Source organism: Pistacia vera, unplaced genomic scaffold (assembly GCF_008641045.1).
Source record: "Pistacia vera cultivar Batoury unplaced genomic scaffold, PisVer_v2 Contig1533, whole genome shotgun sequence".
NCBI lineage: Eukaryota > Viridiplantae > Streptophyta > Magnoliopsida > Sapindales > Anacardiaceae > Pistacia > Pistacia vera.
Window position 1 is genome coordinate 1 of NW_022195612.1, and position 14101 is coordinate 14101.

General features: G+C 35.6%; 2 protein-coding genes across 2 annotated transcripts; both read left to right on the forward strand.

Moving 5' to 3' along the window:
* The first annotated feature begins 2504 nt into the window (after positions 1–2504).
* On the forward strand, positions 2505–9190 carry LOC116124602 (phytochrome C-like). The gene is made up of 4 exons (XM_031410333.1): positions 2505–5299; positions 6131–6947; positions 7791–8087; positions 8381–9190. Exons 1-4 carry the CDS (start codon positions 3250–3252, stop codon positions 8601–8603), a joined length of 3387 nt encoding a protein of 1128 aa, XP_031266193.1. The 5' UTR covers positions 2505–3249; the 3' UTR covers positions 8604–9190.
* Positions 9191–9565: 375 nt separating this feature from the next.
* On the forward strand, positions 9566–13112 carry LOC116124601 (putative pentatricopeptide repeat-containing protein At5g09950). The gene has a single exon (XM_031410332.1). It carries the CDS (start codon positions 9566–9568, stop codon positions 12782–12784), a length of 3219 nt encoding a protein of 1072 aa, XP_031266192.1. The 3' UTR covers positions 12785–13112.
* Positions 13113–14101: the final 989 nt, after the last annotated feature.

Genomic DNA, 14101 nt, shown 5'->3' on the forward strand with positions numbered 1-14101 from the left:
TTGATCATTTATTTATTATTAATTAATATTAATCAATGGTTAGGATTTTATCATGTCATTTAGTGCACAGATTCGGTGTGTAACCTTCGGTGACTCTATCATTTTCTTTATTTTAAGGGAGAATAACATTTTCCCACCTCAGGTTTGGCAAAACAACATTTTCCATATCTCAAGTTTCAAAATGACATTTTTTCACCCTTCATTAGGTATTGTTAATATTTAATTGAAAAGACGAAAATACTCTTAAATATTTAACTTTATAAATTTTATAATTAGCCAAAAATTTAAATATTAAAAGTAAAAAAAAATAGTTAACCCCAACTAAAAAGTTAGGAGTAATGCTATGGAATTTATTTATTTATAATGTCATAAATATCTCATCACTATTATTCAATAATCTACTAAATTTATAATATTTTTTATAATATAATGTTTTTCATTTTTACTAATTGACATAGAAAATCAATATTCCTAATTAATTAAATAAACAAAAGAAAAATTGTATATTCACACTTGAACTAATAAATAATTGAGTAAAGACTTTGAATTAACTAAATTTTAATTTATAATAAACTAATTAAAAAATAAATTATTTAAGATATCTTCATCATTTTAATCAAATATTAACATAATCTAACTAAAGGTGAGAAATTATCATTTTAAAACTTGATAGGTGGAAATGTGTCATTTCACCGAACGTCGTTCTCCCTTATTTTAAAGGACAGTAAGTTAATAATGTCATATTTCAAATTTTAAAACTAGTTTATACAGAAAACGGTTTCAATAAAAAACTATAATAAATGAAAATTTCAACTTTTATATCCTAAAGTAATGTTTTATTATATTATTTTATCATTATTTCATACAAATAAGAAAAAATTATATAACTTTAAACCAACAGAAATTGATAAATGCATATGTCAACTAAAAACTGTAGTGTGAGAGAATTACTTTCCACAAGAAAATAATGAAGACTTACATAACTAACAAAATGTTTGTTTTCTTTAGACTTTTATGAAAAATTCCATCGATCACAATATTAATTTTAGACGCATCCCGTGATTCAGAGGTAGGTATTCGGTAACAGTTCACATGTTGATGATCTATGCCCTGGAAAATCTTAACCCTGTTTGTTTCACCCTTTTAAATCATTTTTCTGTTATCTTATTTGGGTTATAAAATATAATATGTGTTTGTTTACTTATTAAAATCATTATTCTGAAAATTAATTTCAATCATATACAATTTTTTCTATTAAAAATGAAAAGAGGAGGGACTTTTTTTCTATTATCCTATTATATTCGATTAAAAACATTTTTTCATCTCTATTCAACTAAAAACAATTACTTTTCACTCCTTCTTATTTGAAAATTAATTCAATTAAAACCACCACCGCCTGCCAGAAACCACTGTTGGCTGTTGGCATTGGAACGATGCATGATCGGTCGGATCTGACCAGTCGTGCATCGATCCAACTGTTTTCGACCAGATCTACGATTAAAGACCTAGCCATTGACGGACAGATCTACGATTAGAGACCTGGTCGTTAACAACCAGATTCTAGCCAGATCCAACTGTTAATGGCAGCCAGATTTTGGCCATTGTTGGCAGCTAGATTTTGGCAATTAACAACGGCTAAATTCTGGCCGTTTTTGGCCAGATCGACGCACGACCGCCCAAATCCAATCGGTCGTACACAGTTCTGGTGACTGTTGTCCAATGGTGGTGTTTAGTGGTCTATAGTGGCTTAGGTGAGTGGAGATGATTTTGTTATAAACTTTTATTGTGAGAGGTGTTTAGCTAAATTAATAATTATATGGGGTTAAAATAATTTAAATATTTTTATTTTTATATATATTAATATTATTTATTAATTTTTTATCATTACTTTATATCTTCTTGGAATTTTGTGCTGAGTCATTAAGGCTTCGGTTTGTTTCGCTTTTGGAAATACTATTATTAATATTCCTAAAAAAGTTAAATAGTAAAATATCATTATTTCTAAAATATTATTCTATATTTTTTAATTTCTTTTAAACTTTTTAAATTTATTAATTTATCTAAACACCCCCAAATATTTTTTTTAGAAATTATAAAAACACTTTGACCACCCTCTGACAGTAGTGGTCGGCTGTCCGTATTTAATGGATAGATTAATGATATTTTTATTAACTTTTAATATTTTATTATAGGAATATTTAACAAATAAATAACTATAAGAGATATTTTTGATAATTTTTAAACCTTATATTGTAATACTCACCCGATTTAATTATTTTCAAAAAGATTATTCTATAAATTATTATAATAATGAATCAAACGGAGCCTAATTTTTCGTTTAGAATTCGGATTTTTCCAGAGAGATGTGAATGTCAGGTTTTAACTTTTAATTTGTGAACATAAATAAATAATATTTAAAAATTAAAGTCGCTATTAATAAAAGACAAAGACTTTAATCAAGTAGAAACAATGAAAATAAGTGTGTAATAAAAAGAGAACTCGGACAGTAAACTCCAAGATGAGGACAAACAAGAAAAAAGTGCTGGTTTCGTAGTTTTAACTTCAAAGCCGTTAAGAACGACAATTTCTATGGATTTGTTTGAGTTCTCTCCAAAGCTGTAAGAAATTTAAACTAAGTTTGATTTTCTTATACCGGGCAATTTGTTAATTTTTGCTGTTAACTAGACTGAGTTTGTGGGATTTGTTTATCTGGGTAGTGTTTTGTGTTGGTATGTAAAGAGGGTTCTGTGAAAGCAAGAAAGATAGCCCATTATAGAGAAGTTGCAGAAGAATCATTTTCCGGTGCCCTCTTGTTGGCTTTATTGGTTTGTTTTGAGGATAGAATCTTGATGATTATCAACTATGCGAATGATTTTGCTTTCTTTTGTCAAACTTTTTTCATGGATTCATGGGATTCAAGATGAAAAAGTAAAAGGGGTTGCTTTTGTGATATTGGAATGCTGATGAGTTTCAATCTTCTTTAACTTTCTTCATGATTCCTGGTCCAGAAGATTCTAGGTAACAAAGAGTGGTTAATTTGATATGGTTTATTGTCTTTGATTATGGTTTACTGTAAGAAAGGCTTGGTTTTTCTGTTGACAAAACAAACTTGGGGATTCCGGTTTGGACGATTTAAATTCTGGTACACTGGTTTTGCACCATTTATTTACGTAGATTGGTTTGAGTCAAGAAGCTAGTGAGGAGAAAGAAGGGAAGAAGGGTTGAGGAGGAGGGAAGGAGGGTGGAAAAATGTCTTCGAAGTCAACAAACAAGACTAATTATTCTAGGAATTCTAGGAGCGGTTCTGCTCGATTGAAACAAAATGCTCGTGTTGTTGCACAAACCTCAATTGATGCAAAGCTAGATGTAGACTTTGAAGAATCTGAACGTGTATTTGATTACTCTACTTCAATCGATTTCAACATCTCAAGTTCAACTAGCAATGTTCCCTCTTCCACTGTGTCAGCTTACCTCCAAAAGGTGCAGAGAGGACGGCTAATTCAACCCTTCGGTTGCATGATTGCAGTCGATGAGCAGAACTTCACAGTTCTTGCCTATAGCGAAAATGCCCCAGAAATGTTGGACTTGGCACCCCATGCAGTTCCAAATATTGAGCAGCTGGAAGCTCTGACTTTTGGAACTGATTTTCGAACTCTCTTTAAAGCCCCAGGTGCTGCTGCCTTGCAAAAAGCTGCCAATTTTGGGGAAGTTAATCTTCTCAATCCGATATTGGTTCATTGTAAAACCTCAGGGAAGCCTTTTTATGCAATTTTGCATAGAGTTGATGTGGGTTTATTTATAGATTTGGAGCCAGTGAATCCAGCTGATGTGCCGGTGACGGCTGCTGGGGCATTGAAGTCATATAAGCTTGCCGCAAAAGCCATCTCAAGATTGCAGTCTTTGCCTAGTGGGAACATATCATTGTTATGCGATGTTCTAGTCAAGGAAGTAAGTGATTTGACAGGTTATGATCGGGTTATGGTTTATAAATTTCATGAAGATGAGCATGGGGAAGTTATTGCTGAGTGCCGCAGACCTGACTTAGAGCCATATCTTGGCTTGCATTACCCTGCTACTGATATACCTCAAGCTTCCAGATTCCTCATCATGAAAAACAAGGTTAGAATGATATGTGATTGTTTGTCCCCACCAGTTAAGGTAATTCAAGACAAGAGATTGGATCAGCCGTTAAGTCTCTGTGGTTCCACAATGAGAGCTCCTCATGGGTGTCATGCCCAGTACATGGAAAATATGGGTTCGATTGCATCTCTTGTGATGTCTGTTACAATCAACGAAAAAGATGATGAGCTAGATAATGATCAGCAGCAAGGAAGAAAATTGTGGGGCTTAGTGGTTTGCCATCACACTAGCCCCAGGTTTGTTCCATTTCCTTTGAGGTATGCTTGTGAGTTCTTAATTCAAGTCTTTGGTGGACAGATCAACAAGGAAGTAGAATTGGCTGCTCAACTTAGGGAGAAGCATATTCTGCAAACTCAAACTGTGCTCTGTGACATGCTCCTTAGAGATTCTCCTGTAGGAATTGTGAGTCAATCACCTAATCTGATGGATCTTGTTAAGTGTGATGGTGCTGCACTTTACTACGGAAAGAAACTTTGGCTGCTTGGGGTAACCCCTACGGAGGCACAAATTAAAGATCTTGCTGAATGGCTTCTTGAGTACCACAGAGGGAGTACAGGGTTAAGTACTGATAGCCTTATGGAGGCTGGTTACCCAGGTGCTTCAGTTCTTGGTGATGCAGTTTGTGGTATGGCTGCTGTTAAGATTACTTCCAGAGATTTCCTTTTCTGGTTTCGGTCTCACACAGCAAAAGAGATTAAGTGGGGTGGTGCAAAACATGATCCAGGTGACAAGGATGATGGAAGAAAAATGCACCCCAGATCATCATTCAAGGCTTTCATGGAAGTTGTTAAGCAACGGAGTTTACCTTGGGCAGATGTGGAGATGGATGCCATACATTCCCTACAGCTGATATTGAGAGGATCTTTGCAAGAAGTTGTGGAGAATTCCAAAATGATTGTGAATGTTCCATCTGTTGATGATAGGATTAAGAGGATGGATGAGCTGCAAATCATCACCAGAGAAATGGTTCGCTTAATTGAGACAGCTGCTGTCCCCATCTTTGCTGTTGATCCATCCGGTAATGTAAACGGGTGGAATTCCAAAGCAGTCGAACTAACTGGTCTAACTGTTGAGCAAGCCATTGGCACACCTTTGATTGATCTTGTTGATGGTGATTCAATTGACGTGGTTAAGAACATGGTATCTTTAGCTTTGCTAGGTATCACTTTGATTTTTCTTCTTTAATAGCTTATTAGTTACATATATGGTATCATGAAGACCTTTATGCTTTTACTAACAGATCTAGGCATGTACAAATTGGTCATACTAGTACATGTGAAAAATTCTGTTACTTTGGTTTACCCGTATCGATGTGTGTACTTAGATTTTTCATATTTCACATGTTTGTCACTGCCATTTTTGTTGGTGGGTGTTTGTCAACATGGTTAAGTATAGAGTCCTCTAAAAAAAAGCATACCTATATGTAAATAAACTAGGGTTCTGCATTCTATGATCGCCGGGCATAAATTGTTTGCCATTATCATGCTTCTCAACAATGAACTTGTTCAAATTGAAGTAGGCTAACTGAGTGCTTGTGTTTGGTTCAGGTGCTGGTTCCTAGTCATTCTATTGCCTTAATTCAAATTCAGTTTGTCTAATGCATACAACTCGAGTAGTTGTGTGAATTACAGGAAGCTTCTACCTTCCAGTTAGGTCTGTCTCATCATATCATTTTAACAAAATGGAATTATACAGTTGTACATCTATGCTTTTGTAACTTGCCATATATTTTATACTCTGTATATATCCACTGTCAACATTGGTCAACCGAGTGAAGGCTGATTATTATATGTATTTAATCAAACTTGCCCACTATTCTGAGTATTTCACTATTTCTAGTTTAGCTTTTTGCTAGAATTTTATTCCTTATTTCTTGTGTTAGCCTATATACTCACTAATTTTATTCCTTATTTCTTGTGTTAGCCTATATACTCACTAATCTTTTCAAATCGTATATCCATATAATTCTATGTTGATGTAAAAATGCCAGGTAGAGAAGAAAGAAATGTAGAAATTAAGCTTAAGACATTTGGCCCTCAGGAAAACAGTGGTCCAGTCATTTTGGTAGTCAATGCTTGTTGTAGCCAAGATACAAAGAAAAATGTTGTTGGTATTTGCTTTGTTGGGCAAGATGTTACAGGGCAAAAGTTGGTTATGGACAAATATACCCATATGCAAGGTGATTATGTTGGAATTATGCGGAGCCCATCCGCTCTTATTCCTCCAATTTTTATGACTGATGAGCATGGTCGGTGCTTGGAGTGGAATGATGCAATGGAAAAATTATCTGGTTTGAAGAGGGAAGAAGCAACTGAACGGATGCTTCTAGGGGAAGTTTTTACAGTCACCAATTTTGGTTGTCGGGTAAAAAATCATGACACCTTGACCAAGATCAAGATAATAATGAATAGGGTAATCGCAGGCCAGGAGGCAGATAAATTGTTATTTGGGTTTTTTGATCAGCAGGGTAAATATGTTGAAGCATTTCTGTCTGCGAACAAAAGAACTAATGCAGAGGGAAAGATTACTGGGGTTTTGTGCTTTTTACATGTGGCTAGTCCAGAACTTCAATATGCACTGCAGGTCCAGAGGATATCAGAACAGGCTGCAGCCAATAGCCTCAATAGGCTGGCATATATTCGTCAGGAAATTAGAAAGCCTCTGAGTGGGATAGTTTTTGTTCAGAATCTAATAGATTCTTCTAATTTAAGCAAAGAACAGATGCAGCTTCTGAGGACAAATGTGTTGTGTCAGGAACAGTTAACCAACATAGTTGAGGACACTGACATTAAAAGTATTGAGGAATGGTATGACTTCTATATTTAATTATTAAAATGTATGCTTATGTTTTTTAATTAATCTAGCTGATTGCACAATCAATAACTAAGTTTCGTATGAATAACTTCTCTAGAGAGGCTCATGTGCAAGCATATGCAAAAAAATTTGGTTTTTTTGTGTGCTTGTGCATGTGTATTGCAATTACGCAAGCATCCAAAAATGAGGTAAATTGCCTGAAACAGTCACAGAAGATGCAAAACATGAGAAGAAGCATCAAGAAACTTCAAATTTAACGTACTATGTAATGTGGTTATTTGTAAAATATTAATATAGAAATGTCCCTTAGGTATTAGCAATGGCTCACGTAGGAAAGGGGTGAGAGTGGGGTATGGTGCGTAAAAGAAGATATGTGGATTGTCTCAGACATATGATAAATATTGTCAAGTCATACTGTTTTGTCATAGTAGAACTAGAATTGCTATATGTGTAATAGACCTTGGAGGGTATGTGGAGTTGTAGGAAATGTTGAGGAAACAGTTGAAAAAAGGATGATGTGAATAGGATTAATCCATGTGGAGCTATTTTTTACAATTTGTTAGTTGATGCTTCCTGAGCACATGTTTGCCATCTGCTCTTTTATTCTATTAGTTTGTTTACAATTCCGATTATGGATTCTTTGTCATTCTTAATCGTCTCTTCGAAGTTATCATATACTATTATGATATGGTTTTTAATATCCTGTGATTCAGCTTCGTCATTGTGGATACTTGTTCTCTCAGTGAGCTTTAGTAGCATTTACATTTTGATGCTTTGTTTATGTCTTAAGCCCTGCTGTGTTTCTAACTTCTGCTCAATGTGTCTCTCATTTGCAGCTATATGGAAATGAAATCCAGTGAATTTAACCTTGGTGAAGCTCTTGAAGTGGTCATGACACAAGTCATGATACCGAGCCAAGAACACCAAGTGCAAATTGTCCGTGATTTACCTGCTGAAGTGTCATCCATGAACTTGTATGGGGACAAATTGAGGCTTCAGCAAGTCCTTTCAGATTTTTTGTCTAATGCACTCGTCTTCACCCCTGCATTTGACGGATCGTCAATTGCATTCAGTGTAGTTCCACGAAAGGAACGTATAGGGAGAAATATACACATTGTTCATCTTGAATTTCGGTAATTATCATTTGAACTCATCACTTTGCTGTAGCTTTTTGCTATTCTCAAGCAAATTTGGCCTTACCTGCCATCAGTTATTTATTTATTTATTTTTTTAAATCTATATAAGCCTTTCAAAAATTGGAACCTGTTAATTATAATTGGTTTTACATGCGATTCAGTGTCATGAAAACTGTCAGGGATATTTTCAAATTTTCAGTCTTTTTCTGCTGTGAACATTGTCTGTCATATGAACTGAATTCAATAGAGCAGTTACATGTTAGTGAATCAGACTGTGGTTATTGTGACAGGATCACCCATCCGGCGCCTGGAATCCCAGAGAAGTTAATTCATGAGATGTTTTACCACAGCCGGAATGTCTCGAGGGAAGGTCTTGGCCTATACATCTGCCAGAAGCTTGTTAAAATAATGAATGGCACTGTACAGTATGTTAGAGAGGCAGAAAGATCAACCTTCATTATTCTCGTTGAATTTCCTTTGGCTAACAAAACTGATGTTGACAGAACTCAATAACCTAGAGAACTTGAAGAGCCAAAACAATTTTTAAAGTCATACATGAAGTCAAGAATTTGGCACGTCAGCTTAGCGAATCACTATAATTGCTCAGGTTTGAATCAGCTATTGTTCCAAGACTGGATGGTGCTGGAGATTGTGCTGCTCAGCTAGGCAAAGTGAGTCATCAATGTGTAGTTTGTAAGTCGGGTGTCAAGTCCTTTCCAGAGTCTATTGGAAATAAGAAATAGAATAAGTTCAGTTGAAAAATCTTTGACAACGTCCAACCCAGAGAGAATCTTCACTCTTCTGTAACATCAATTTTCCAGTTATTCCTCATTGAGAAAATATACAGCTTGTTGAGCATTTTGCGTCTCTCTTTTGTAACCTATTCTCTTCGTAACGTCAACTCTCCCTGGAAGTGTTTCAACATAGCGGACAGTAGAGTGATACATATTTGATGATCAAACGAAATCTTACTAAGAAATGTTTTTCGGCCATTGAGAGGGTACAGTTTCTGAAAATAAATGAGCTGGTCGGGTGTAAATTTTCTGTATATTGATGTTGTAAATCTACATTAATTCAATTCTTAATCTGAATGCACTTCTATGTGGTTTATATCATCTAATATATTACCATATATAACATGGTTTCACTATCTATTAAGTTGACATATATGTGACATGCAGATTGCAGAACCTGATAAAATTTTATTTGCTTTGATTCATATCTAAATTATTAATTTATTTGCCTATTTGTAAATAGAATGTATTGATAATAAAATTTGTAGGAAAATTAAATAATAAATATTGAATTTGTATTTGGATTTGGATTTGGATTTGGGTGAGTGTAAAACTATAATCAAATCATTTAAAATCAAAAGCCGTAACTAGAATAACTGACACGCTCCATTTTGAAACACTACCAGGCGCCAAAAGGCATGAGCAGAACCTCCCAGTTCACTTTCGAGTCTCAATTGCACCATGTTACGCTTTTTCTTATGCACAAACAAGCATAAGCGTACTCTTACAACGTTCACTGTCTCACCTTCTACAACACAAAACACAAGCAACCCTCTTCTCTTCAGTCTCCAAAACCCAAAACCCCATATCACAAACTCTCCAATCCCATCAGAAATCTTAACTCATCAGCACAAAACATCGCAATCAGTATCAAATACACCACACTTTGTATCATCTTTTTCGCATTCGAGTGTGGATTTATGTAAATATTTGGTTAGTACTTATAGGGATTCTAATTGCTTAAAAGATGCTAAACTCTTTCATTTGCAGATTTTAAAACATGGGTTTGCTTATGATGTGTTTTTATGCAATACCCTTGTTAATGTTTATGTCAGAGTTCGTGATTTGGTGTCTGCAAGTAAGCTGTTTGATGAAATGCCGGATAAGAACTCGGTTTCTTGGGCTTGCTTGGTTTCAGGGTATACACAAAATGGGATGTTTAATGAGGCATGTAAGGTGTTTAAAGATATGGTTTTTGCAGGGTTTTTGCCAAATCATTACGCTCTTGGGAGTACTCTTAGAGCCTGTCAGGAGTCTGGACCAAGTGGGCTTAAATTTGGGACGCAAATTCATGCTTTTGTTTTGAAATCTAAGTTTGCATTTGATGTTGTTGTGTTTAATGTGTTGATATCGATGTACGGGAGTTGTATGGGGTCAAGTGATTGTGCTCGTCGTGTTTTTGAGGAGATAGATACTAGGAATTTGATATCATGGAATTCTATAATTTCAGTTTATTCACAAAGAGGAGATGCAGTTTCTGCTTTTGATCTTTTTTCAAGCATGCAAAGAGAGGGTTTGGGGTATGGCTTTAGACCTAACGAGTATACATTTGGAAGCTTAATAACTGCTGCTTATTCTTCTGTTGATTTTGGTTCTTGTTTGCTTGAGCAGATGCTGACTAGGGTTAAGAAATCGGGTCTTTTGTCAGATTTGTATGTGGGAAGTGCTTTGGTGAGTGGGTTTGCAAGGGTTGGGTTTTTTTATTATGCTAGGAAGATTTTTGAGCAGATGAGTCAGAGGAACGTGGTCTCCATGAATGGCTTGATGGTTGGATTAGTAAGGCAGAAACGTGGAGAAGAAGCAACTGAGGTTTTTATGGAGATGAGAAACTTAGTTCATTTAAATATTGATTCCAATGTGATTTTATTAAGTGCTTTTGCTGAATTTTCTGTGTTAGAGCAAGGGAGAAGAAAAGGTAAAGAGTTTCATGGACATACAATCAGAAGTGGTTTATTTGGCAACAAGGTCGCAGTTGGAAATGGACTTGTTAATATGTATGCAAAATGTGGTGCTATTGAGGATTCTAAATCAGTGTTTGCACTCATGGATGAAAAAGATTCTGTCTCATGGAATACCATGATATCCGGTCTCGACCAAAATGAGCGTTTTGAAGATGCAGTCATGAGCTTCTATGCAATGAGAGGAGATGGATTGATGCCTTCAAATTTCACACTGATAAGCTCTTTGAGTTCGTGTGCAAGCTTGGGTTGGATCATGCTGGGACGGCAAATACATGGTGAAGGGCTCAAATTAGGACTTGATTTGGATGTTTCAGTTTCAAATGCTCTTCTTTCTATGTATGGCGATACTAGATGTCTCACTGAATGCTTGAAACTTTTCTCTTTGATGCCTGAGTACGATCGAGTTTCATGGAATTCTGTGATTGGGGCATTAGCTAATTCAGATGGATCAGTTTCTGAAGCTGTAAAATATTACTTGGGCATGATGCGTGCTGGGTACACTCTTAACAGAGTAACCTTCATAAGTATTCTTGCAGCAGCATCCTCTCTTTTCCTTGGCGAACTGGGCCACCAAATACATGCTCAAGTGATTAAATATCATGTTGTAGATGACACTACAATTGATAATGCACTTTTGGCATGCTATGGCAAGTGCGGAGAGACAGATGAATGTGAGAAAATTTTTTCTAGAATGTCTGAGAGAAAGGATGACGTCAGTTGGAATTCAATGATTTCTGGGTACATACATAATGAACTCTTGCCAAAGGCCATGGATCTAGTCTGGTTTATGATGCAGAGAGGACAGAGATTGGATCATTTCACCTTTGCCACTGTTCTCAGTGCTTGTGCCTCTGTTGCGACGTTAGAGCGAGGCATGGAAGTCCATGCTTGTTCCATAAGAGCATGTTTAGAATCTGATGTCGTAGTTGGGAGTGCAATAATTGACATGTACTCCAAATGTGGAAGAATAGATTATGCTTCAAGGTTTTTTGATATGATGCCTGCAAGGAATGTATATTCTTGGAATTCAATGATATCGGGTTATGCACGTCATGGACATGGAGACAAAGCTTTAAGCCTTTTTTCACAAATGAAGTTAAATGGTCCCTTACCAGATCATGTAACTTTTGTTGGAGTCTTATCAGCTTGTAGCCATGCAGGGTTGGTTGATGAAGGATTTAAACATTTCAAATCCATGAGTCAAGTATATGGACTGGCTTCTCGAATGGAACACTTTTCATGTATGGTGGATCTCCTTGGGCGGGCAGGTGAACTTGATAAGATAGAAGACTTTGTCAAAAAGATGCCTATCAAGCCTAATATTCTTATTTGGAGGACGGTATTAGGGGCTTGCTGCCGTGCAAGTGGTCGCAACACAGAGTTAGGTAGGAAGGCTGCAAATATGCTATTTGAGATGGAACCTCAAAATGCCGTGAACTATGTACTCTTAGCTAACATGTATGCTTCTGGGGGGAAATGGGAAGATGTGGCAAAGGCTAGAAAGGCAATGAAGGAAGCTGAAGTTAAAAAAGAAGCTGGTTGCAGTTGGGTCACCATGAAGGATGGTGTCCATGTTTTCGTGGCTGGTGACAAATCACACCCTGAGAAAGACTTGATCTATGAAAAACTCATGGAACTTAACCAGAAGATGAGGGATGCTGGATATGTGCCCCAGACAAAATTTGCACTGTTTGATCTAGACCCAGAGAGTAAGGAAGAAGTCCTGAGCTATCACAGTGAGAAAATTGCAGTTGCATTTGTTCTAACTCGGAGTTCAGGATTACCTATTCGGATAATGAAAAATCTTCGCGTTTGTGGTGATTGCCACTCTGCTTTTAAATTTATATCAAAGATTGTCGGTCGGCAAATAGTACTGCGAGATTCCAACAGGTTTCATCATTTTAACAATGGTAAATGTTCATGCGGAGATTACTGGTAATTGAGTGTTCAAGAGTAGGTTTAACGTGGGATTCTTCACTCGGGGGAGAAATGATGAAACATCTTCAACATTTTTTAACACATACAATGATCTGGGTAATGAGAGAAGTCTCAGTTATGGCCATGGATTCATTCTTCCCCAATCCCCTGTCCATTGTTATATGAGGTTTCATGCAAGAGTTAAAGTAGACGATTTTTGACCCTTTTGTACAGAAAATTCCTTGAGGTTCTCACATTTGTATAAATCATTTCTGGAAATGAAGGGACTGATTGAGTTATTATCCTCTCCAAGCTCTGGAATAGCTTGGAATTTATATCAACTTAATGAAATGGATCAATTAGAATTAACATTTACAACTAATTGTAGCCCATTTGATCTTCATATTCAATTAGAAACAAACCATTACTAAACATATACGTTTAATTCTCGCCACATCATCAACCATGAAATGACGTGTACATAGTGATATGGCAGAATCAGAACTACGTTGTTGGACCTGGATCTGAGCCAACAGTAATCAGTACTACACTGGACTTGGCCCATAACCCACTAAACTGGACCTTTCATTGACTTATTGTAAGTGAAAATTTTTCAAAGACGACGATGAGGATTGAAGAACCCAAAGCACTGAAGAGAAAGAAAAATGAAAATCATGTGAGAAAACAAAAAAGGGTTTCTCTTCCTGGTACGCAATAACAAATTTAATCAACTTATTTTTAGTATTATTTTTTTCATTTCGTACAACAAAGTTTTGGTTTTTATATTAACATATTTCATAATTCATAATCCATCTTTTTCACTTTATAACTTGAAACAGAATATAATAACTTGTAGGTGGTTTTTGCTGCACTACATTGTCAAAAACTGAGAAATTGGAAGGGCTTTCAACGGGAATTTTTGCAGTAATTTTGCTGGTGCGTCATTTTTCAATTTTTATTTCTGTTTTAAGTTTTTCTTTTTAAATTCATTTTGGTAATTCTCAGTGCTTGATATCAATTGGGTTTTTTCTGTTACTTGGTTTTTCACTTTGTGATCAGTTTTTGCTTTGTTAATTTGTATTTGTTTCGCAGGTTTGCTTTGTTAATTTGTTTTTTCTTAATTCACCGTGCGTGATATGAACTGGGTCTATTTTGTTTTTATTTGGTTTTTCCCTTTGTGATCAGTTTCTTGCTTTGTAATCATGATCAGTCGTCATTTCTGAGTTAAAAATATTATTCTTCATTAAATTTGTTTTGCTATTGGTTCATTTGGTTCTCTTCATGTCAAGCTATTTATTAAATTTGGTTTTATTTAGATTTTTGTTTTAGTTTTTGTCAT